Genomic DNA, 24,545 nt, shown 5'->3' on the forward strand with positions numbered 1-24,545 from the left:
TAATAATCAATACCAATGACGCATTCTCAAATTATCCTACAAAGTTTAAATGTACTAATGTCCTAGACTCCTAATCCCATCATAGGTCAATAACTGATCACGTGATCATAATGATTTACCCAATGAATGAGATACTATCCAATTTTAAGAACAATTACCAATTATTGATATGACAATAAAAAATGTACCCCTCCCAAAATTTAAGATTGGTACACAAATACACCTGTATCTTATGAAAAAGTAATAAATCCTGTAGTTATTCAGTAACCTTTAAATTTTGAATATTTGACCATAAGAGGAACATCAATGGGTCCTAGAAAATGTTTACCGAATTATGTTATTTGATAATTCCAAAAAACCATATAACGTGCTAAATACTTATCAAAGGGGTCAATAATCTCCGAAATTTGATTTTTGGTAGTTCTTTACCCATGAAAGGGAACGATGTGGACCATCCAAATTTATAGTGCTACATATTGAAGACCTGTACGAAGATACCAAATACTTATATTAAAACAATTTCTAAAACTGAGTGGATGAGTCAAGATACCCCTCCCAAATTTTTAAAGGGTGCATCAATGTACTCATGTCTTATGATATGAAATGAACCTATATACATGACCATATAACCATATAAGGTAATAGAACCGCATCAAACGGGATAAATTGGGCCAAAAACCAAACACGTGATACAACATATTGCTTATGTTTATATTTTGGCATTTTTTTTTACTCATGAAAGGGAACAAGGTGGACCACCCAAATTTATCATGATACATATTGAGGTCATGTACTATGATAGCGAATGCTTAAATTGAAAAATTTCCAAAATTTAAGGGATTGGCTCTGGTACACCTCCCGGGGTGCATCAATGTACCTATGTCTTATGATAGAAAATGGACCCTATACAAGACTATATAATCATATTAGGTAATAGGACCTCATCCAAGGGAATAAATTAGGTCAAAAACGAAACACGTGGTTGTACTAAAATTTGGCAATTTCGTACCCATGAAAGGGAACGAGATGAACCACCCAAATTTATAGTAATATATATATATATATATATATATATATATATATATATATATATATATATTAGGGTCTTATACTATTATACCAAATGTTTAAATTGGGCAATTTCCAAAATAAAGAGGTGGGCCAAAGTACCCCTCCCAAATTTTTAAAGGGTGCATCAATATACCCATGTCTTATAATAGGGAATGGACCAATATACATAACCATATAATCATATAAGGTAATAGGACCTCATCCAAGGGGATAAATTGAGCCAAAACAAACACGTGGTTGTACTAAAATTTGGCAATTTCGTACCCCTAAAAGGGAACGAGGTGAACCACCTAAATTTATCATAATATATGTTAGGGTCCAGTACTATAATACCAAATATATAAAATGAGCAATTTCTAAAATTTAAGGGGTGGGCCAAGGTACCCCTCACAAATTTTAAAAGGAGTGCACAAATGTACCAATGTCTTATGATAGGGAATAAACACCTATACATAACCATATAACCATATAAGGTAATAGGACCTCATCCAAGGGGATAACTTAGGTCAAAACCAAACACGTGGTACAACGTATTGCTTACGTTTATATTTTGGCAATTTTGTACCCCTAAAAGGGAACGAGGTGGACCACCCAAATTTATCATAATACATGTTAGGGTCCAGTACTATAATACCAAATATATAAAATGAGCAATTTCTAAAATTTAAGGGGTGGGCCAAAGTACCCCTCCCAAATTTTTAAAGGAGTGCACAAATGTACCAATGTCTTATGATAGGGAATAGACCCCTATACATAACCATATAAGGTAATAAAACCTCATCCAAGAGGATAAATTGGGCCAAAAGACCAAACACGTGGTACAACGTATTGCTTACGTTTATATTTTGACAATTTTGTACCCCTAGAAGGGAACGAGGTGGACCACCCAAATTTATCATAATACATATTAGGGTCCTGTACTATAATACCCAATGTTTAAATTGGGCAATTTCCAAAATTTAAGGGGTGGGCCAAGGTACCCTTCCCAAAAATTTAAAGGGGTGCACCAATGTACCCATGTCTTATGATAGATAATGTACCACTATACATGACCATATAACTATATAAGGTAATAGAACCTCATCCAAGGAGATAAATTAGGTCGAAAACCAAACACGTGGTACAACGTATTGCTTACGTTTATATTTTTGGCAATTTTTTACCCCTAGAAGGAAACAAGGTGGACCGCCCAAATTTATCATGATACATATTAGGGTTCTGTACTATAATACCCAATGTTTAAATTGGTCAATTTCCAAAATTTAAGGGGTGGGCCAAGGTACCCCTCCCAAATTTTTCAAGGGGTGCATTAATATACCCATATGTTATGAAAGGTAATGGACCCCTGTATACGCCCATATAACTATATAGGGTAATAATACCTCATCAAAGGGGATAAATTAGGTCAAAAACCCCCGAAATTTGAATTTTTGGCAATTTTTTACCCATGAAAGGGAACGACATAGACACCCAGTACTGATAGAGGTACATACTATGGTCCTAGGCTACCATACCAAATTTTTAGATTTGGCAATTTCCAAAATTTAAGGGGGGTGGTCCTATGTACCCCTGCCAAAATTTAGGGGTGGGGCATGGTACCCCTGCCAAAATTTAGAGGGGGTGGTCCTAGGTCATTGACCCCGGGCCAAGGTCATTGACCTTTCACCCCGGTCATAAAAGAGAGTGAGGATGAGTCATTCGGGCCAACGGGGGTCCCTACTACTCGTTGTCGGTGTTGTATATATAAACACCTTGTATATATTTATATAACGCTTCTTACTTTCTTTAACAGTTTTTGCTCTAGTGCGGTTACGATTAAAACCGGAAATAAGTAGGTTTATGCCATTTTCGGTTTGTATATAGGAATGAGAAACGTTTGTATGACGTTTCCTATCATTCATGCTCTTATATCTGTTTAAAAAATGGACGGGCGTGGTAGTTCAATTAGACACCCCACATGTATGAATAGACAGTTTGGAAGTGTTGAAAATGGTGGTGGACATGTGCAATATATTTTAAGGTATAAGATAATACATATGCTATGGAATCAGCTGTCTCATTGGTCCATAATTCTTAGTCAACCCATTAATTAAATGTAACAAAACATTTTTTCTGTATAATTAGTGTAAGAATAACGTTACCTTTAGGTTCTACTGAAATGGGGCCATTCAAATCTGGATATTGAACTAGTATGAGTTCTCTTTCCTTCAGCTGTTTATTTTCCTCCTCCAACTTTAGCATTTTCTTCTCCAGTGACATGTTTAGCTCTTCGAGTTGATGAACTTGGTCTTCCAACATCTTTTTGTTATTCTGGAAGAAAATAGCTTATGTACAGCTCACAGATGACGAGAAAAAACCCTAGCAGAAATAGTGTGACGTAGGTATTTGCTCTCCCACTTTTCGCACAGGGGTTTCAAATGACACCACGGAATAGCACACAGATAACTACCCGGAGTAGCAGACGACATCTAAGTATAGACCACACCTCAAAAACCGAAAATGGACTTGACCGTGTCGTTGACCTTTCCCCTGTTTTAGGGTTCTTCTCGTCATCTGTGAGCTGTACTAAAGTTGTAATTTAAATATTTCTGAATTATCTTCCGGATCTTCAAAGCTATATTTTAGATGAGTGTGAATGAGATTCCTAGTAAAATAATCTATTGCGTTCACTAGTAATTCAATTAATATATGAGATTGTTTGGTTTATACAAGAAGTTTATTGTCTAGCATTTTCTTTGCTTTTATGTGTAATTTTGGATTAAAATACATCTATGATGAATGTGATTTTGACATATTTCACCTAGCGATGGGCAAAACCGGATTTTATAAACAACGAAAACGAGTTTGTAGAAAACCGACGTTTCGATTTTTCACCGAAACCGGTTTTTGATAGAAATCCGAAACAGGTTTGGTATTCGATTTTTTGTGTCTTCGAAAACCAGTTTCAGTTTCTAAAAACCGAAAAATCGTTTTTTCTAAAATCGAAAACTGAAAAATCGTTTTTTGTGCCCACTACTAGGTTCACCATGGTCCCAAACAGCACACTTGATAGACCCTAATGGTCGGCATAGTTGGGAATTCGTAATTGCAGGGGTGCCCACAGAGGGGGGCTATGACGCAAACTGTGTCATTGAAATATTTGGGGGGTAAGAACTATATAAATATGTTTGAGGGGGTGTAAAAATTAATCGAAAAGATTTTTTTATGGAAGAACACCTATGGATAGACAATTGGGGGGTGCGTCATGGACATAAGGGGGTACCACTGGTAATTGCGAATATAAAGTTGCAGAATACTTTACCATTAGTCAACCAGCAATTTGCTGTCATTTATCCAACTGTCTCTGCTTCACACTCCTCCTCACAACTTTACTTCTCTCATAAAGGCTGCGCTAGCAATTTAGTTGGCAAATGGTCGGCAAAGGATCGATTACAACGCAAGGCTAACGTTGGCACTTGGCTAATTAACCGTTTCCCAACGTTGGGCTGCATGGGGTTGATATTATTTTCAAGGGAGATAAACTTGGCACTGGTCACTGGGCTGTAGTGTACTAGTAATCGTAATTGCTGTGCACAATTTGATTTCATTTATTTTTTAATTTTATGACATGAAATGTGTCATTATTGATTTATTTTTATTTTAATTTTGAGTTCTACGTAACACGATAAATGTTCTTTAGGATAAATAAGACGAAAATAAATGAGTGGTGATAATGAAACGAATGGTTAAAGAATAATGCATGAACTAAGCGGGATTTGAACTAGCGACAACCTAATCCCTTAGCCATTCGACTACGCAAGCCAGCATGGTTATTCGTTGATTGAATAATTAAGATGTGGACTGATTTACAGAGATATTATTAACTGGTATAATTTATTTTATTTTATGATAATACTAGTCCTTAAACCAGCGTTTCCCAACCGGTGTGCCGCGAATGGGCCGCTGGTGTGCCGCGAGGAAGATCGAAACAAAATTATTAATTCTATAGCAATAAAATTGGAAGACATTGGAAACAATGCATATTTGTATTTTACATTACTATGGACCTGTACTATAAATCTACAATTTTAAGTTTCATGCTGTGTTACTTTTCTGTACATTTTTAATGTTGGAAAAAGTATTTGTTATTATTGTTATGACCATTATCGCTCTTTTATTGTTGCAGACTATTTCGTAACTTGAAATTTTAAAATATCATTCAATCCTTTCGAAAATTACCTACATTTGTGTTTTAAAAGTGAAAGAGATTTGTTTGTTCGTTCCTTATTTAGTGATCTTCGTTCTTAGTGAAAGGTTGGATACAGTTTTCGAAAAAGAAAGTGTATTTTTAAAATCATGAGTTCTTTTTATTTCATTGCAATTGTTTTCTAATTTTAAATTAGAATAAAAAAATAAGCATAATTATTCACCACGGGGTCAAGAAACCAGTGATCAAGCTTTCTTCTCTGTGAAAAGGATATCAGTAATCACAGAAAAAATTACCACTGTATTTTATATTTACAAATAATAATAATATCTATATGAGTGTGCCGCGAGCATTCAAGTTACACCTGCAGTGTGCCGCAAGTTGAGAAAGGTTGGGAAACGCTGCCTTAAACTGTAATCATGGTATTTCTCACCTCAAGTCCCGTTTTGGATTCCTTAAGAAGCACAATTTCATGTTCCATGGCTTCTTGATGTTCGCTTTCTTTGGTCTTCAATTTGTTTAAGAGTTCTCGTTGTGTTTCTTCTAACTCTTCACAAGTGCACTGAGCTTTTCTGTAATCTTCTTTCAGTCTTTTAAAGTCAGCTTCCAAATGCATCTTATCTATCTCCAAGGCAGAACCTTTCCTCGCAAGTTTTTCATTTAGCTCCTTCACAGAACACAGCTCCGTTTCAGCTTTCTGGGTGTTTTCAACGGCCTTTTGGTAATCCTCCAGAGTCTTCTTTACTTTCTCAGCAAGGGTTGCGTTAATCCTTTCTGTTGAGAACATAAAATGAGATGCATATCAGACACGTACGGAGAAATTTATTTCGAGGAGGTCCAAATCCATGCAATATGAGGATAAATTATATTAAAATTTGTAAAATTGCCCTTAGAATTAGATTAGATTTACAGAAAAGTCGGGATTCCGGGGAGGAAGTTCGGGACCTACAGGACACAGACCCTACGTACGTAGTTAGTACATTTGTTTACAGTATATTAATGGAGGATCGTATTTTAGTGTGTTACTATTTTCAGATCAGATGGGTTCGATACTCTATGATGCGATATGCAGTTCAGATCTTATGTTAACCTATTAGCACAGAATTACGGAAAATTCCGTATGTTTGTAAATGGACAAAGAAGCAGACTTCTACTGAAATTTTCCTTTTCACTTTTCTCCATCCATTTCCTTCTTACAAACTTAGGGCCCCTTTGCAGAGTAGTTTTTAATCTTGTATTAAGAGCTTGGCTAACCCTTGATCCTAAATTCCGTATTTAGTAACACGTAAGTGAAGTTAACAACAATTTATATCGAAAAAGGCCAACCACGATTTTTCTACAATGTGGTCCAAACACGTTGAGATAAATCTAGGTAAGAGAGGTCTTTTCTCTTTTAAATTGATTGCTCTAATTCTGTTAGAAAGGGCAGAAATTTCCTCGCAGGTATGATTACATGATGAGGTTTCAAGACAGATGTCCAACACTCTCTATTTTATTGGAATGGAAAAGGCAATTTAATATAGGGTTCTTAAAGACAAATAAGGAAAAATACAGTGAAATTTGAGCGTATGTTCTGAAGAAGTTTTCTACCAGACAAGAGCACTCGTGCAAATGTGTGCAACGAACTGGGACTTGCTAATTTCCGAGCAGGTTAGTTCTGGCTGTAGAATTTCAACCAAGGTAAGTTACATCTAATGTTGTTAGTCGTAAAGTTACTACAGTTGTCACGAAGAAATCGGCCGTCCAAGAAGACAATATCAACGAGCGAATCGTGGAAAACTCCAACAACAAATTTAATGCTAACTTATGACAATACTGATATATGTAATGCAGATGAAACTGGCTGTGCAAAAGAAATGGCTAGTGGACGCACTTTTAGATAGACGTGATCCACACATTGTCTCTGGTTTGGTTCAATCAACACATGCTACCATCCATCACTATACAGATGTTCCTTTATTATTCCGCGCTGGCGTTCTCGCCCATAAACTTTTCATAATCTTACAGGAACAAACAGATTTAAGTCAACGTGTCCAAGCTGACATCTTCAGAGCTCCAAAGCTGTACGTTATATGGAATGCATCTGACAAAATGAATAAAAGTGCATACCGAATATTTTTTAGCAGAAGTCATGCTGCCACAAAAGATTGGTGACAAAAATTTACTATTGATTGATTTATATGGAGACATTACTGTACCGACCAACGTTTCAGGAGTGCGGCCAAGAAGATGGCAAGTTAAGAATATACCTTATTTCTGAAGGAACCAGAGGAAAATTTCAACCGCTCGATGTTAATTACTTTTGTACTTTAAACAATATGGCCAAGTGAATATCAGACGCAGGAAGAGAACATCCCGACACAGTGCTGTACCAAAATGATAATTTGCTAATATCACAATCACTATTACACAACCAGATTTGTTTTCCAATATTCCAAAATACCCATCAGTACCCATCAATTTGAAAAAAAAAAATCTGGACTCGAGGGTGGTGATATCTGTCCCTTCGTTGGATTTGCTGAATTATGCTTCCACAAAAAAGCTCTCCAGATGCAACAAAGATGACTGCACAATCTCCGCCATTATTCGATGTTTTTGGTGTGGGTGTGACTTGTGGTTTGAGCATTTTTTCGCCAATTTTAATTATGCGATTACTATGTTTCTAATTAGTCTAGTAAAATGCTTTGTACGAATCCAAACAGATTCTCCTCATCCTTATTTAATTCAAATAGTTCTCAAATTCTTCTGCCATTTCTACTTCTGCTATTCTTATTGTTCTTCACACGTGTGACTAATTGTGCAATTTGACTACTTTGCTACACCAACGTGGTTTCAGTGTAACATGTACAATCTGTATGTCTTACTTGTGATAGTATGGGTTGGAAACATGTATACTGACTTAAAGGAACTCACAAAGTTCGTTCCACGTTCCACAAACAACAATGAAGAGATGCACGATAGGAATAATTAGGAGGGAGACAAATGGTTTCTATCTCATAGGCTCAAGATGTTACAATGACGATAGACAAAATGAAATGGAGATGAGACGATCACAAACCTTAAAGAAGTGATGGAAGCAGTGGCGGCCGGTGGTTTGTGGTTTCGGGTGTTGCAGTACGAACGATCGGAGACAGAAGATATAAAGTGGACTCATTGACTAATCAGCATAACTTTAGATGCAAATGCTATGTGACATGTTAAATTAAATAAAATTCTGTTTTTAAAAAATGAAAAAATGAAGAACATTTTATCCGATTAATCACCTTATTTAATTAGTAAGTTCATTCTTCTCTCTTTGATTGGAACAAATCTGCCTAATACATGCTGGTTGAACTCTAGTATTCTTATTGTCACGTCTTTTTTGATGGAAAGTATAACCAATGGGGATAACCTTTCTTTTGACATTCAATTTTTTGAAAGTGTCAATTCTTTTTGATGTGAAAAATAACTTTTCTTCTTTTACTGACGCCATAAGTACAGTTAATATTAATTGCAGAAGCTTGTAGATTCACTAAATATTTTTTCTAGATTTTTGTGAACAATTCATTCTAGCAAACTCAGTCCCTGACAGTGATCCGAATTCTACTTCAGTGTAGACTGAAGAGAGTTCGTAGCAGAGATTAATGTTATTAAAAAAATGTACATTGAACACGCTTTATTCACAATTTATCTAGGAAAATTTCAAATAAATTGTGGAAATGTACCTAGTGCATACAACATTACTGCCATAAGGTGTCCTGTAATCTTAAACCTTTTTTTTTTTTTCGAACACTCTCCTGAATTGCACTTTGCTTATTTTGTCTAAGCCTTAATTGTAAGTTTTTCCTAAGTTGAAAGCTGGGCATTTTTTTTTTTTTTTTTGAGTTATTTACAGAAGTCATGATATGCAATTCATTCAGAATTTGTAGGTTATGTACAGAATTAAAGCACACACAATAAAATTAAATCTAATAACCAAAACACCTGATACAAAAGAGACACTAGTATATGAATTGCGAATGCCACATATTCATACATAGGGCTGTAAACTGGCCGGCTTTTCATTGGCCTGGCCGGAAAAATTGCTGTTATTTTGATTAAAGCCGGTGACGGGTACAAACTTCTCACCAGCCCCTTTATAACCGTTTTTTTAAATTTGTATCTAGTTCGAAGTATAGATATTGAAAAGTAGCTGTCATTCTGTAAACTCAAAACTATTACCTTTCACCATGTATCAACGATTAATATATTTTGTTCATCTGTTTAGAAAATTTTAGAGAGATGACAGGGATTGTATCAGAGAAAATTTGAAATTTACTTTCAAGGAATTTTATACATTTATTAAGAGTGGAAAAGGACTTCTTAAAGCAATTTCCTATAGTTGAAGTAGAGACTATATGTTTAAAGAGTGAATTTCATTTTCCAAATCCAAAATTGTCACGTAAAGATTATTATACTTTTGTTCATCTGTTTCGATAATTTTAAAGGAATGGTAGTTACTGGTAAATACAATAAATTGATCAATGCCGATTGATCAATTTCAGTTTCTCATTTATAGCACAATGTATCTATTAAGCTTATTAGTGAATGTTCTAAGGACATACAGAATATATGTGTTAATGCACTTTCGTTCACGATAGTACATTTCCTTTCCATGGATAGGTCCGAGAGAGATAGTTCACGCTGAGACCTATATCACAGAGAATTTTGAGGAAGTGTCGTTTTTTTTATTTTTTATTTTACAGAGTTGGTAACCCTATTCATATATCAACACACACACACACACACACACACTTGTGCGTGAAAGCAAAAAAGAACTACATTCCAAATCATCCGTCTTGGTTGTTACGCAATGCACAATGAACACAATATACTTCCACATGAGGCAAAACAATGTTTATCAACGTTCTGGAAAGCAACCTTGAAACCCGCCAGATATAAGAACATGTTAGCTGGGAGGGGTCCAAAGGAAGGTCCAATACGTCTACGTAATAACGAACCTGTCTTTTACTGTACCCGAAAAGATAAGTAATTCTTAATTACTGTCACCTATATTTTTAGAAAAAATGATAGAACGATTATTTCTATAAGAAAAGAAAGAGTACATGATGAGGCGTAAAATAAAATATTTAGCTTACATCAATCATTTCTCTGTTAAACAAGTATAGTTCGTTAAGAAAGTCTACAAATGCTAGTCGAGTTTCGAAATTTTGGGGAGGTCCGGACCCGGTGGATCCCCCTCGTGACTACGCCTCTGAGCATTGCTAACTAGTCCCAAATTCAATGTGGCGTTCCCCACCATACAGTTCTATCAAGAGTATAAAATATACTTATTTTATAAAAGAAATATGTATATACTAAAATACTATCCACAGAGGGGGGGGGGATTCTGCATATTGACTTATTAATATTTGGTTTAAAAATTACTGTAGAAGAGATTTTCATTATCTCTATAAGCTACGAATTAACTTGTAAAAGCGGATCTACTTTCATTTGATTTCTGCTCTACTATATATTTTCTTTTTTATTTTGTAACTCTGCTATCACTTTTATTAATTGTCATTATATTGATTTGCTTCAGTATAAGTACCGTAATATAAAAATATGAATGCATAAAAACAAATTCCATTTGTTAATTGCTAGTGAAATAAAATTCAGAAAGCTTATTTAGCGCGAAGAACCTTCTCATTCACTGGAAACCGTGTTGTGTTGCAGAAGCACTGCAACGACCAGTCCCTTTAACTTCTGAGATAGAGGAAAGGAGACTTAACATTTGCTCCAATTCCCGCGCTGAAGGAACTGGTCGTTGCATGCTCGCTGCAACACAATATAAATTAGAGACTCTGTGACGGATTATTTTTCGCTTTTTAAAACGGATTAACGAAACGGACAGTTAGAGAAGTAAAAAAATATGTTATTTAAAGTATATATGGGAGTATTAGAAAGTATTTTTTCTGTTCTTACTACTATTGCTAATAATATTTTTTTCTTGAAATACTTTGGTTGTTGCGCAACGCTGCAACACTAACATTAGCCGCCACTGGATGGAAGACAGATGGCGTGTTCTCCATTGGGTTATTCGAGACAAAAGTCGACTTAGAAGACAATTCTTAATAAGCAGCCACCTATTCAGTACGCACTGGCGTATATTAGATTTACCTGACTTGAATTTTGTTCAAAAAGATACAGCTGTTAAGAAATATTGGAACCAACAAATTCATATCAATGTGTCATTTCATTATGTCTTACAAATAGGCTATAAACGTATGGCAACATGGACTTTACCATTGTATTTCTTTTAAAATGCTAACCCAGTTTGATATATTACATGACCCCCTTCCTATTTAAAACAGTCGAGTGAGATACAAGGTGACCGACTTCAAGATGGCGGTCATAACAAACATACCCTCTAATAGATGTCTACTTCCTTCTGTGTATATTAATATGGTTTTATTTTCCATCCCTTTACCCGTTTTACAAGTGCACCGAAATTTTCAGACTTAGTATAAAATACATTGTTTTGGACACTACACCTATCTTTATGAACGGAAGCAATTTACACGTTGTGTATCCTCGTTTCTTGATATTCCTTCTTCGCTGCCAAGTTTGGTCAACAAAAAAGTGGATTTCAACTCCTCGGTGTTTACTTGTAAGCGTGGACTAGCCAACAAAACACTTCCGGCCCATCAATTTTGGGGTGGTTCGTAATCCTCTGCCGCTATTCTTTGTGTGAGATTATCTTTGAAAAATTGGATTACTGCATTTTCATCTTCTCAGTAAAACTATTATGTCCTCAAGGTTAAAGAAGAAAACAAAAACTTAAAATCACAAACAGCTAAATTAAGTAAGTATGGAGGATGAATTGTTATGACAAGGTTAGATTGTAGAAATACTATTGTTCAATATGGCTTTTTAATTGCTTGCTGTTTTTCAACAGCTGTTTATGTTGGTTGATCGTCAAACACCCCTGCACGGTCTTCCTGACGAATTAGGTAGTTATAAAAGGGGTGAAAGTTTCATCACCATTTAAAATCTTAAAAATAATCTGGCCCCTTCCTAAGTCAGTATGACTAAAATTTCTCGATGAATTCGGGATTTCTGATTTTTACAAGTGTGGCAAATGATCGGATTTCCATTACGAAACCACCACCTTCAAGTAAAATTGGATACACTGGTAAAATATCTAAACTTACATTTTTCATTCATAGCAGAGGAGCCTCGGCGTGGGAAACCTAGATTTGACTCCCCTTGAGAGCTCATGTGATTCGGTTAATGCCAAGGTATAAATCCATGTTTCATGTTGTCTTGCTGTTGAACAGGGACAATAAGCTTCAAAATCATCTTCAGAATCAGGAATACTTTGGGTCTCTAGAAAATGTATTACAGAAGAAGTACAAGAAGCAATGTGGCAGAACATGGTCATCCACTGCGGGTTCCACAGACGCCCCACTGACACTGCTGGTTCTTTTGAACACTTCTACCAAAATAAAAACTGTAGTGTACTCTGTAGCGTCATTCTCAAGAGCTATCCTTAACTGTTAAAGCAGAAAGTAATTTCGTTCATACCAAAAATGTGATTGTGAAGAATGTCTTCTGATCATTTTCAGCTCTCCCTTTTGATAGATAGCCGATAAGTGTCCAAAATACTAGTGAATTATCATACTTTCATCTTGTCACGAACATTTATAAACAAGTACGTAAGTGTCTGATCAAACTTAAATGTAGATTGTTACCTGTTTCTGCCAACTTCTCAGCAGACGATCTGATTTCAGCTTCCTTTTTTGTTAACAATGCGTTTAACTGTTGCACCTGTGAAGTGGCTGACATTCTTCGCTCTTTCTCTGAAACATTAAATTAATAATTATTATTCAAAAACTATTGAAACACTTTACAAATTTCCAAGACCAGAAAGAAGTTCGTTTATATCTTGTTTAAACTTTAGGTTAACATTAATATTAGGTATTTAAAGGTATACGAAATGAATACCACTATTGCGTCCAAAATTATATATCGTCGTATCCTGAATATTCTTCAAGGAATTAAAAGTAACATCAAGGTGACACTGATCTGACTGACACACTTCAAAATTGAATATTGTGCAGGTGTGACATCTGGGAGGAGTTTCTGTTGGAGAGTTGGAAGAGGATAGAATGTCATTTCATAAGAACACTGTAACATTTACTATGGACCTTTGGATAATTGTAAACTAATCAGGCTCGTACGTAGTAATTTATTTCGGGAGGGGTCCAAAGGATGCAATTTCATAAGAACATACCCCATTCAAACACATCTGGACTTCTCTGTCATGTGAGTGGATGCGTGGTTTATAAGTGCCTCGTGATTGATTATGGTTATGTTACAGTATATCGGGAACTTCTTTCTTAGTGCAATTTCTTTAAATTCTATTGTGTAAGGAGCATTTGAAAATCATTTTTGATTGATTGATTGGTTGTTTGAGATTTAATGGGGACGTGAGTACAAAATCGTTTTTAAAGGTGAAGATAAGCAAAAATTGTTTATGTGGAGGTAGAATATGTAGCTATAAGTTAAATAGTCTGTACAAGTTAAGTGGACAAAAAAAAGGAAGTGGGAATACAGATATAAGCTCCTGTAAGGGAACCATACTCACGATTACCCTAACTCTTATATTCTATCATATTATGTTTAATAGAATAAAATTGCGAATCACATTCTTATGCAGTTATTTGGAATATTCTGGTGATTTACAAATGCTTCTGAATCCTCGAGTGGTGTACCTTACCTGCAAGACTAAGGACTTCACCATCGAAGTTCTTGTGGGGCTGCAGCCGTTGTTACGGCATCACGTTGCTCCCGTGATGTATATTGAGTTTACTGAGAATAAGAGAATCAGACTATGACGTAATGGCGTATCGAGAGTCTGTCCAAAAAGTATCGGAACTACATGAAAAAAAAAAAAAGTATTGAAGATACTCGTATTCAAGATATACATCCTTTGTGTCAATACACTGCTTGGCACGATATCTGGAAATCTGCAATCGAAATTTCTTTGAGGCATTGTTTCACGGCTGCTTGCACTCTTTTCATCGTTCCATAATAGTATACTTTCAGGCTCCATTTCATCCGAAGAAGACGGGTAGAATCAGGTCTGGGCTCTAGGGAGGTTGAGGCAGTGTTATCACGTTGTACTTCTTCAAAAATTCATCACCGGTTATCACATTGTCTAAAAAATCAGGCTCAAACATTATTCGTACTGACACCATGACAAATGTGTTTTCTTTTGCTGTCCTTTGGAACCTATTTGGAACACACTTTTCTCATCAACAAATCGTCTGATATCTTGATTTCTGACGACGCCACAAATCAACTGCTCTCTCCATGAGTGATCGACACTCTGTAAAGGTTCAAAGACAACTGAGCTGGGTCTGTCGTGTACTTGACATCTTCCACCAATATTTCTACCCAAGGCGACCACCCTCCATTTCTTACCCTAGGGCGGTCTTTAAAAAAAAATCAGTCCGATATTTTTAAGACGCACCATGAAGTTGTTTTAAAAAGTTTCATAGAGAAAATTACGAGAAAACGGTTGTAATAAGAAGATACAACGAAATTATAAAATGTATGCGCTACGGTACTAACCTTTCTTTATTTCGGCATATAGTGCATTAACCTTGTTCTCGTAAGCCTTAATTTTTGACAAATAAATAGCTTCTTCTTTACGAAGAGCTTCTGCATTTATCTTTACATCTCTCTTTGCGGTGGTGATTTCTTTGTTATAGCTATCCAATAATCCGATTAAACTGTCAAAATCCTGTACAATTCCTTTTATTAAGCGTCTTGTCGCACACCATTCTGTGATGTTGCTCACATCTTTGGTTAAACTTTCTCTGAAATTTATGAAAACAAGAAAGAAAGAAAGAAAACTGATAAATAACTAAGGAAAAATAATTCTCATTATTTTTATAGTTTTTATTTGCAAAAAATATTATTTTATTGATAAATCACGTTGCCCAACATGTGAGAGGATGAGTTGTTACATCTGTGATAGTATTTTTGCTGGAACATTGTTGCCAGAATGTGCTATTTTATTTTTTAAAAAAAATGTGTAAAAAGAAGCCTTTACAACTGTCAACGCTGCAAAATAACATGCAGTTTTTGTTCCACCCGATAAATATTAAACATATGCATTAAGAATTACCGCGATAATTTCTTTTTTTTCTGTTCCTCGCAATTTATTATGTCGAATTTCACATCTCTATCCTTCTGAGATTCCGAGATACGGATATTTTAATATAATAATTGCCACCTCTAATTCCCCACTCTTCCTTGTCGAATTTTCAAAAATCCTTCTTTAGTGGTACCTTACCTCACAAATCGTGCGAACTGTACAAATTTCGAATCTCTAGGTTAACCTATTTCAGTTGGGGTTTGATAAATCATTCACTCAGGACGTCTTCTTTTGTATACAGATAATATAAAGACAGAGTAGCCAATGATAGAGTTTTCATCCCTGCTGCCCATAGTCCCTACTTCGATCCCGTTCCGATGTGACTTATAGTAGACAATCATTATAAATAAGGAGTTTCTCGCCATATCCCCCCCTATATCTATCTATTGTTGACATTACAATTCAATTATATTTCTGACCCTCCCATTTCCCTTTTTTCTTAGAAACATTGCATAAACGCCTGGAATGGTTGAGTGGTATAAAAGATTAGACTAGCGATCGTTCTCTTGGGTTCAATCCCACTCAGTCCTCGGGTTGAATTATGTATTACTCATTTATCATTTGTTTCACATAGTTTCCTTTACCTAGAGAGCAACACAAATTAAACAAAATGAAATTTCTAGTTTTATATCCTATGAATAGGCTATGCCATTTAGGTTAAAGGATATAGGTGATTAATGGAAGAGATTCATCTTGAAAAAAAATTGTGAAATGATAATGTAGGAAGAAGCGGGAGAATTCTGAGAAAATCTGTGATCACGATGCTGGCCACCAAAAATCCACATAGTCTGGAGTCGAACCAGGGACCCTTGGCATCAGAGGTGAGCCACCCTACCACTGAATTCTTGTACACACTTAAAACTCATAAATAACACAAGCAGTTTATAAATATTGGGAGATTGAATTACGTATTTAATTTCTTTTCAATTAAAAAAAAAATGTATACAAAACTGTTTATATTGGACGAGTATGTTGTAGACCAGCGTTTCCCAACCGGTGTGCTGCGAGGAAATCGAAACAAAGTTATTAATTCTATAGCAGTGACGACGACAGCTTTAAGTTCTTAGGGGGGCAAAGGAGAGGCAGATACATTTTCGGGGGGGGGCAGCTATTTGCCATACCAAAAATGACATATTAATTACGTTTGACTTATTTACATTAAATTGTGTATTTCGTTGCTGTTTTCATATTAGACCTATATGATTATAAATTAAACTTATTTCAAGTAAAATTTGTAACTAACAAATAAGTAACGTCTGCACATGAAATATTTTTCAATGAAACTTTTGAAGCCTAAACATAATTTCAATTACTTTCGCGTATGCTACAAGTAACACATTCATCTAGTACTATACGCTACGTCTCTCTCTCTCTCTCTCTCTCTCTATATATATATATATATATATATATATATATATATATATATATATATATATATATATATATATATAGAGAGAGAGAGAGAGAGAGAGAGAGAGAGAGAGAGAGAGAATTTACGAGGAGCTGCTGAAAATGTCCTAGTTCAATCCAGAAGGAGTGTAGGTACTAGGTAGAAAAATGAACCCGTAGTTTTGCAAAACATATCTCTGTATGTACAAATACAAATTTTCATATTAATAATGAAATTCTTATTGTTTCTCAGGCCTCTGAAGTGATTATGTGTGCCCAAACAGATAATTTCACAAACATCCAGATCCTAACTATTATAACAGTTTTGGTCCACCAAGGAAAGTCACCGAAGTAAATTAATTAGAAAATCAGTGAAACACCACGGGACTCTCCTCCGTTATACAGTGGTGAAGAAGTAAGTGGCTTAGTATAAACGTGGCGATTTCTCAACAAATTATGCTTTACATCCAGGATGATTAAAAGCAATGACTCTTCCCGAAATCATGGATGCAATTTGTGACATTATTCTTGAAAATTGCAGCATTTCAGCCAGTGGTGGATATAGCCTGGGGCCGGAGGGCCTAGGCCACTCCAGTTTTTGAGTGACAAAAATAATTTAAGCTATTATTTATATAGTTTTTAAAGTGTAGGCTATAGTAAAGTCACGATATACTTATTATAGTCTGAGGTCTGGCTGCACCCCGCTTTCTCAGTTTTTACCTTCTCAGCAAAACTTGAGTCAGAGATTCTGGGCATTTCTTTGGAACTCGTCGGTAGCATAATTCAGAATGGCTTGGGTATGCGTAAGTTCTCGGCATAATGGGTTCCCAAAATATCTGTCAGGAGAATAAAAGAGTGACGGCATTAAGAGAAGTCTTCTTCCAATTTGACCGTAATGCTGATCAATTTCGCTCACGAATAGTAATCATAGATGAAATATGGTTGAATCACTATGATCCTGAATCGAAACAACAGTCAATGGAGTAGTAGCACTCATTTTTCCATCGCCCCAAGAAGTTCAAGACACAGAAGTAGGTTGAGAAACTGCAACATTCTTCTGGGATAAGTATGGAGTCGTACTCATAGACTACCTCCGCAACGGGCAAATATTTAATCCACAATCTCTACATTACTTACAAACTGAAAGAAAAATTCAAAGTTCAACGCCGCGGAAAATGAAAAGAAAGGAATTCTGTTCCTTCAGGAGAATACACCTGTCCATAAAGTCCCTGCGAACACAACTGACATGGCATAATCTAAGATTTCAATGTCTAGATCATCATTCTTATTCCGCAGATTTAGCTCCGTCTAACTATTACGTGTACTTATTTCCCAAACTTAAATAACACGTGAAAGGACTCCATTTTAGATCTGATAGGGGTAGTACTACGAACAGTGGTGCGAGGAAATCTTCAGATTTTTTAACTTTTCTCCAAAAACTGGAGCACTGCACAAGGTAGTATATTGACTCTCGGGGGAAGTGTAGAAGAAGTAAAACTTCACCATTCCACGTGCACTCCTTCTGGGTTGGGCTACGAATTTTTCAGCAGTTCCTAGTCAATATGGTAGACGTCACGTCAGTACTTTCAAACAAAATAAGTAAGCGAGCACTAGTATAAACCAATTACAAACTAAAGATCAGCACTCTGACAATACTTTTATTGGGAATCAATTCCATAAAATTATTATCATTATCATTTGCAGGAAGAGAAAACACAACTCTTTTTATCCTCTTCAAAAAATTAAGCCATGGCAGTTGCAAACTAAGCTTTTATAAGCACATCCTCTGAATATTGAAAGCCGAGAATAATGTTTCAGAAAAAAGAAGTATAGAATCTTTAAATAAAACAAAATATGAAACTGAAAACTTCAAACCTGGATAAATATAAACAAGTTACGTAACTGGTTTTACCTTTCTTTTGTTTCCAATCGAAGTTGATCCAATAAGAAGAAAACAAGAATAAACCAAATCTACTATTGTTCGCTAGGCACAATAATTAAAAATCATAAGAAAGAAATATAACTAAAATTTACCTCAAAAGGCGCTAAATTAGAAAACAGAAAGATGCGTGCATACCCAGACGCTCAAAGAAGAAAGCTTGACGACTAATCTGCCACATAGTAAATGCATGGAGACTACAATTTGTCAATGAGATTAGTTATGATACTGATATAAAATACTACATGTAGAATGTTTAAAGATTGTAGGAATCTGGGGGGGGGGGGCAGTCAGGGGAACAGAAGTAGCTACTAGGGGGGCGCTCGCCCCCTTGCCCCCCTCTGGCGTCGTCACTGTTCTATAGTAACCAAATTACAAGACATAAGGAAAAAAATGTATATTTTTGTATTTCATATTACTATGAATTTCTAACATGGAAAAAATATTGTAATTATAATATATTATTCTACATCTATTACTGTGTAGCAGACAGTATTTCGGCTCGTACACATTTCCACAGTTAGCTGCTATGTTACGCTTCAATTGAGAGTCATACTAACACCGAGAAATGGAAGCACTTGTACGGTACGCGTCAAATGAACGTCGTAGAACACTCGTTCGCACGTGAATGACAGATCAACAGCTGTGTTTTGACTTCGACGCATCGCTAGTTGTGTGATTGCAATAATATACACCGGTTTTGATTAGAACAGCAAAGTTAAAAGTATAAGACATTTGTTCGTTCGTTCGTTATTTAGTGATCTTCGTTCTTAGGGAAAGGTTGGATACAGTTTTCGAAAAAGAAAGCGTATTTTTTAAAAATCTGAGTCCTATATTTTATTGCAATTGTTTTCTATTTTAAAATTAGAATAAAAAATAAGCATAATGGATTAGCATAGGGGAAAACCAGTGATCAAGCTTTCATCTCTGTGAGATGATCAGTAATCGCAGAATAATAATAATAATAATAATAATAATAATAATAATAATAATAATAATAATAATAATAATAATAATAATAATAATAATAATAATGTCTATGAGTGTGGCGCAAGTTGAGAAAGGTTGGGAAACGCTGTTGTAGACAATTGAGATGAAATTCTTGGTCCCGGTAAAATAATATTGTAGACCAGTATATTAGACTAGTGATTTGAAAAAAGCAGTCGTACATAAGAATCATCACCACCTGAGCGAATGGGTGGTGCGAGCACTGTGTAAAGATATGAGCGAATTAGAAACAAAAGATATAATTCTAATTGCCAATGAATGCATAGTTCAAAATATGACAGTTGCCAGTTGTATTAATTTACGATTGAAGTCAAGAAAGTAATAATTTATAAAATACGAGGATATCCTAAAAGTAAGTTCTATTTTTTTAAGAAATGCAAATAAAGAGTAATGCTTATGTAATTTTAAAGCTTGTACATTTAGTTATTTTTCTACATAATTGCTATTTCGATCGATACGTTTTTGTAGGCGCTGTGGCAATTGCCCATGTCATATCAGCTCCACAATGTGTTTGAGGAAGCGCTGAATCTCATCTCTCGGCTCATCATCGCTACTGAAGTACGTACCGGCCACATATTCTTTCAACTTAGAAAAGAAATGCTAGACATTGGTTTACTCAACCTTCCCGACTTCCCGTTGGAAATTGACAGTCTCCCGTTTCTTTCTTAGTCATGAATTTCAGCATGACCAGCTGAAAATTCCCTAAATTACTTATACTAGTTTTTGACACCCACGTATGACTCGTTTTATGGTTCTGCCAGTTGCAGATAAATTTCAATCGGTTTAACGCCTTTTGTGAACTTAAATTTCACAATCGGTTTAACGTCTTTTGCGAAGTTCTATTTCACAAACGGTTTAACGCCTTTTGCGAACTTCAATTTCACAAACGGTTTAACGCCTTTGGCGAACTTCAATTTCACAATCGGTTTAACGCCTTCAATTTCAGCCAAGTTGCAATAGTGCCAAGCAAAACCTCCGTGCGCACATGCTTGTTTGGAAGTGGGGAAAACGACAAACAGCAGCGTTTGCCAACAGTCGCTCGAATAGTTTTCCTGCGTCGCCAGAGCTTTGGAGACCTTACTTTTGGGATCACACTCGTATTATAATGTACGGATAACATATTTTGCTATACCTGAGTTGTTACCTTTCCTTAGCTATTGTTGATGGCAGTTTGAGAATTTGAAAATGTTCTTCCATCATCTCTGCAAGAGACTTTAGTGCGTCCTCTGTTGAGGAGCAGCTGTTGCAGCATACGGAGGAACTCTCATCCGTTTGGACGCTCCGGGATAATGAATCCATAGATATGAGTTCATTTCGTCTAGATTGAGTGGCGGTTGTTTGATCAGAAGATTTCGACACATTTCCTGTTTGCTTTTTGTTAGCAGCGTCAACCTATATCAACATAAATACATGTATGTTAGTTAACTACGTAGATTTCCAGTGAAATTACCGAAGTAATATAGTATTTCACAAAGTTTCGTAGAATTTAGCATAATAACTGTAAATGAAATCGCTGAAGTTTGTCACTCCCCGTATATGTATATCTTATGCCAAACGAGACTATTATGAATTATGATTAGGCAATTGGTTCAATGGTTGATGAAATGGTAGAAAAGAATACTACCTTGAAGAAGTCTGTAGGCCTTTATCCTTGTGGCATCTGTGATTTGGATTTTGAACACACTCCAACAATGTTTTGTTTTCACTCTTAAAGAAAATTATTTTTTTGTAAAATTAATTCGAGTACTTCGCAATCCAGATCTCATGGTGGCAAGAAAATGTGGTGGGGAACGGGCTATACTGTAGGGTTGATCTTGCAAAATAATCCGTGCACCTATCGACTGTACCGAATTCAGGGCCCAGTTGTAGTTCGAAGTCTACGTTAATAGTAGGTTCTGACCTTTATAACCTCGGCGCTGCATAAGTATGTTAAACTCAGAAACAATCAAATTGAATATTATTATTATTATTTTTTTTTTTTTTGTAAGTTACTTTTATACCAGCGTTGCCACACTGATTAAGAACACACTGTTTGTGACTTCTATTCCATTCCTACGTTTTACGCGATCAAAACTCATGTTCAATTATTTTTCTTCTGTCGTGTACGGACAGCGAAAATACTTTGTGTTCCAAAATGAGTGATCTGATTTCAACTTTACTTACATTTTTGCAAATACACACCAGCAATGAAAGAAAATGTTATCTGAACAAAACAACATGGCTTCCTTAAAGGTCGATCTGCAAACACGGCAATATTTAATTTCATTGAGAAAGTAAGAAATATTGTAGATAAGAAGTAAAACTGTATAGGAATATTTCTTGATTTTTATAAAGCTTTCGACACAGTGCAACGCAGTTTACTTTTGAACAAACTGGAGAACTGTGGAATACGTGGTAAAGCAGGGGACTTGTTTGGTTCGTACTTAAAAAATCGTAGGCAGGTCGTAGAAATAACGCATAAGAATAAAACATTGTAGAAAGCTATTTATCAGATGAATTATATATAACACACGGAATTCCACAAGGATCTATTCTAAGGTCATTGCTCTTCCTTTTATATATTAATGATTTTGAAAAAAGCATATCTTCAGCAGATGTTACCCTTTTCGCTGACGATACCACTTTGCTAGTGAGTGGAAAAAATTAAAAAAAAATTATTGGAACAAAATGCTAGGCAAACACTAAATAAAGTATCTCTTAGAACGAAGAACAATAATCTTCTTGTTAATATTGAAAAATCCATTGCTATCAATTTTCATAAGTGCAGTAAACCTATATATCCTAACCTGTATCTGAACCAAAATAAAATTAACTATACAACACACTCTTCGTTTTTAGGTCTTACTGTAGATCATAACCTGACGTGGGAATTTCATATAGTCAGTTATTAATAAATTAAATAAAATATGTTATGCACTAAGGATTATTAGGAAGAAGGTAAATTTAAAATTAGCTAAAACCTTGTAAAAATTCGTGTTTTAACTCTATCTTGCAATATGGTATCATGTTCTGGGGAAATTCAAGTAAGAGATTTAACGTTTTCAAAATTCAGAAGAAAGCCATAAGAATACTTTGTGATAAGAAGCCGAATTTTTCTTGTAGACATTCCTTTAAGGAGGTCAATATGCTTCCACTGGATAGTTTATATTTGTATCGCCTCTTTTTGTATATGAAAGAAAACTCATCGGCACTCGTATATCCTGACCAGCGAACGAGTGCGGGCGGCCGATTTTGGAACTAAAATACAAACAACAGTGTTTCTAACCGGATTACTTGTAATTAATCTATCACAGTTGTTTTTGCCCTGTTCATAATAAACCACTTCACGCATATGTTCAAGTTAAGACAAACACAATTTCAAAAGTTATGTAAGTTATTTTCAGAACATTTTAAGTTACTGCAAAAAAAAAAAAAGTACATACACCCTCCATATTAATTTGGCAATAACTTGCGAATAAACTAACCTCAGTGTTGTACAAAGGAACACTGAGAGCTTCGTAGCATTAGAGTGTAAGGAATTCCTACTTAATCTGTTAACAAAACCTCGAAGTTCATCTTTGTGAATCAAAGTTATACTTTGGCAACTGCGCTTTCATTGTTTAAAGCAAGTTTTATTGTGTAGTTTTCAGATAAGGCGTCTTCGAAATTGCTACCAATTTGGACCATGTGATCGATCGATTGACAGTACCTTCAGTAACAAATATGCATTCAGATCATTTTCAGATGTGCTGCAAAAGACTGGTGACAGAGAAACTGATAATCTAACCGCCTCCGAAGGAGATTTGGATCCGCCCCTAATTAAGGTGGTAGATAAAGATAACTTTCGCTTATATCTAACCTGTCATTATTTAGCATGGTTTGGTAATTTAAAAATCCAGTATTTCTACCATATTTTGAAAAATTTATTTAAAAGAAATAAACCCAATGTTACATTGGGGGCGGTAGGGGAGCGATTAAAATTTAAAGTGGGGATCCTGACAATTGATTTCTTATAGCTCCAGTGAAATTCAGAAAAAATGAATTTCATATTAAAAAAGAAATACAAAATACATTTTCATGGTAACTCTTACATTCATTATGTTATTATAAAGTTAATGGTACTTTTGAAATTGATTAGAGTGAATAGATATGCATTTAAGTAACAAAACCACTTGCGTAAGTTTTTCAAAATATCAAGTTAGAAGAACGAAGTTTGTCTTCCACTGCCATCTCATTACTCAAAGATACCGGCGATGAAACAATTGGACGGAAATCATGCGGCCGCTTCTTACATCAAATCATGAAGAAGAAGGAGTGCCAATGTTAATTACGTTTTTTTTTTTTTTTTTTTTTTTTTTTTTTAAGGATCCCAACCTCTTGGAACTATACGTAGCACATTTTAGTACTTACACTTGAAATAAAAATGCAGCTGTTTAAAGACGATTGATTGTCTTTGTCTTTGAATTTCATATGTGCACACAGGATTTGTTAAACAAGACCGTACATCTGATATGTTTGAACTATATGCAACTTATGCTCACGGGCTAAACTCAGTCTTCTGAAGTCAATCGACAAATGATTATGTATTACAGACACAAAGACAACACTATGCTCCCAAGTTTCAAAATTATATTGTGTATGAAAACAGATAGTAGAATTAATTCTTTGTCACAGGAGACCTAGGGTCTGAAAGAAATTCAGAGGGAGTTCAAAGGGAATACTCATACATAAAAGTTGTAAATTTATTGTGTATTGAACCAATGATATTTATGCTTACATTACCCATG

At 35.3% G+C, this 24,545-nt stretch overlaps 1 protein-coding gene across 2 annotated transcripts in view; it reads right to left on the bottom strand.

Annotated features, from left to right (window-relative positions):
- The window catches only part of LOC145693972 (uncharacterized), a 55,630-nt gene that overhangs the window by 12,810 nt on the left and 18,275 nt on the right, over positions 1-24,545 (bottom strand). For both annotated transcript variants that reach the window (XM_081770131.1, XM_081770132.1), the window contains exons 4-8: positions 20,924-21,171; positions 14,855-15,102; positions 12,970-13,077; positions 5,691-6,031; positions 3,213-3,381 (exon numbers count right to left, since the gene is read on the bottom strand). In XM_081770131.1, coding sequence (XP_081626257.1) covers positions 3,213-3,381; positions 5,691-6,031; positions 12,970-13,077; positions 14,855-15,102; positions 20,924-21,171 — 1,114 coding nt within the window. The remainder of the gene's footprint in view (positions 1-3,212; positions 3,382-5,690; positions 6,032-12,969; positions 13,078-14,854; positions 15,103-20,923; positions 21,172-24,545) is intronic.

Source organism: Thermobia domestica, chromosome 9 (genome assembly GCF_964235325.1).
Source record: "Thermobia domestica chromosome 9, izTheDome1.hap1.1, whole genome shotgun sequence".
Lineage (NCBI taxonomy): Eukaryota > Metazoa > Arthropoda > Insecta > Zygentoma > Lepismatidae > Thermobia > Thermobia domestica.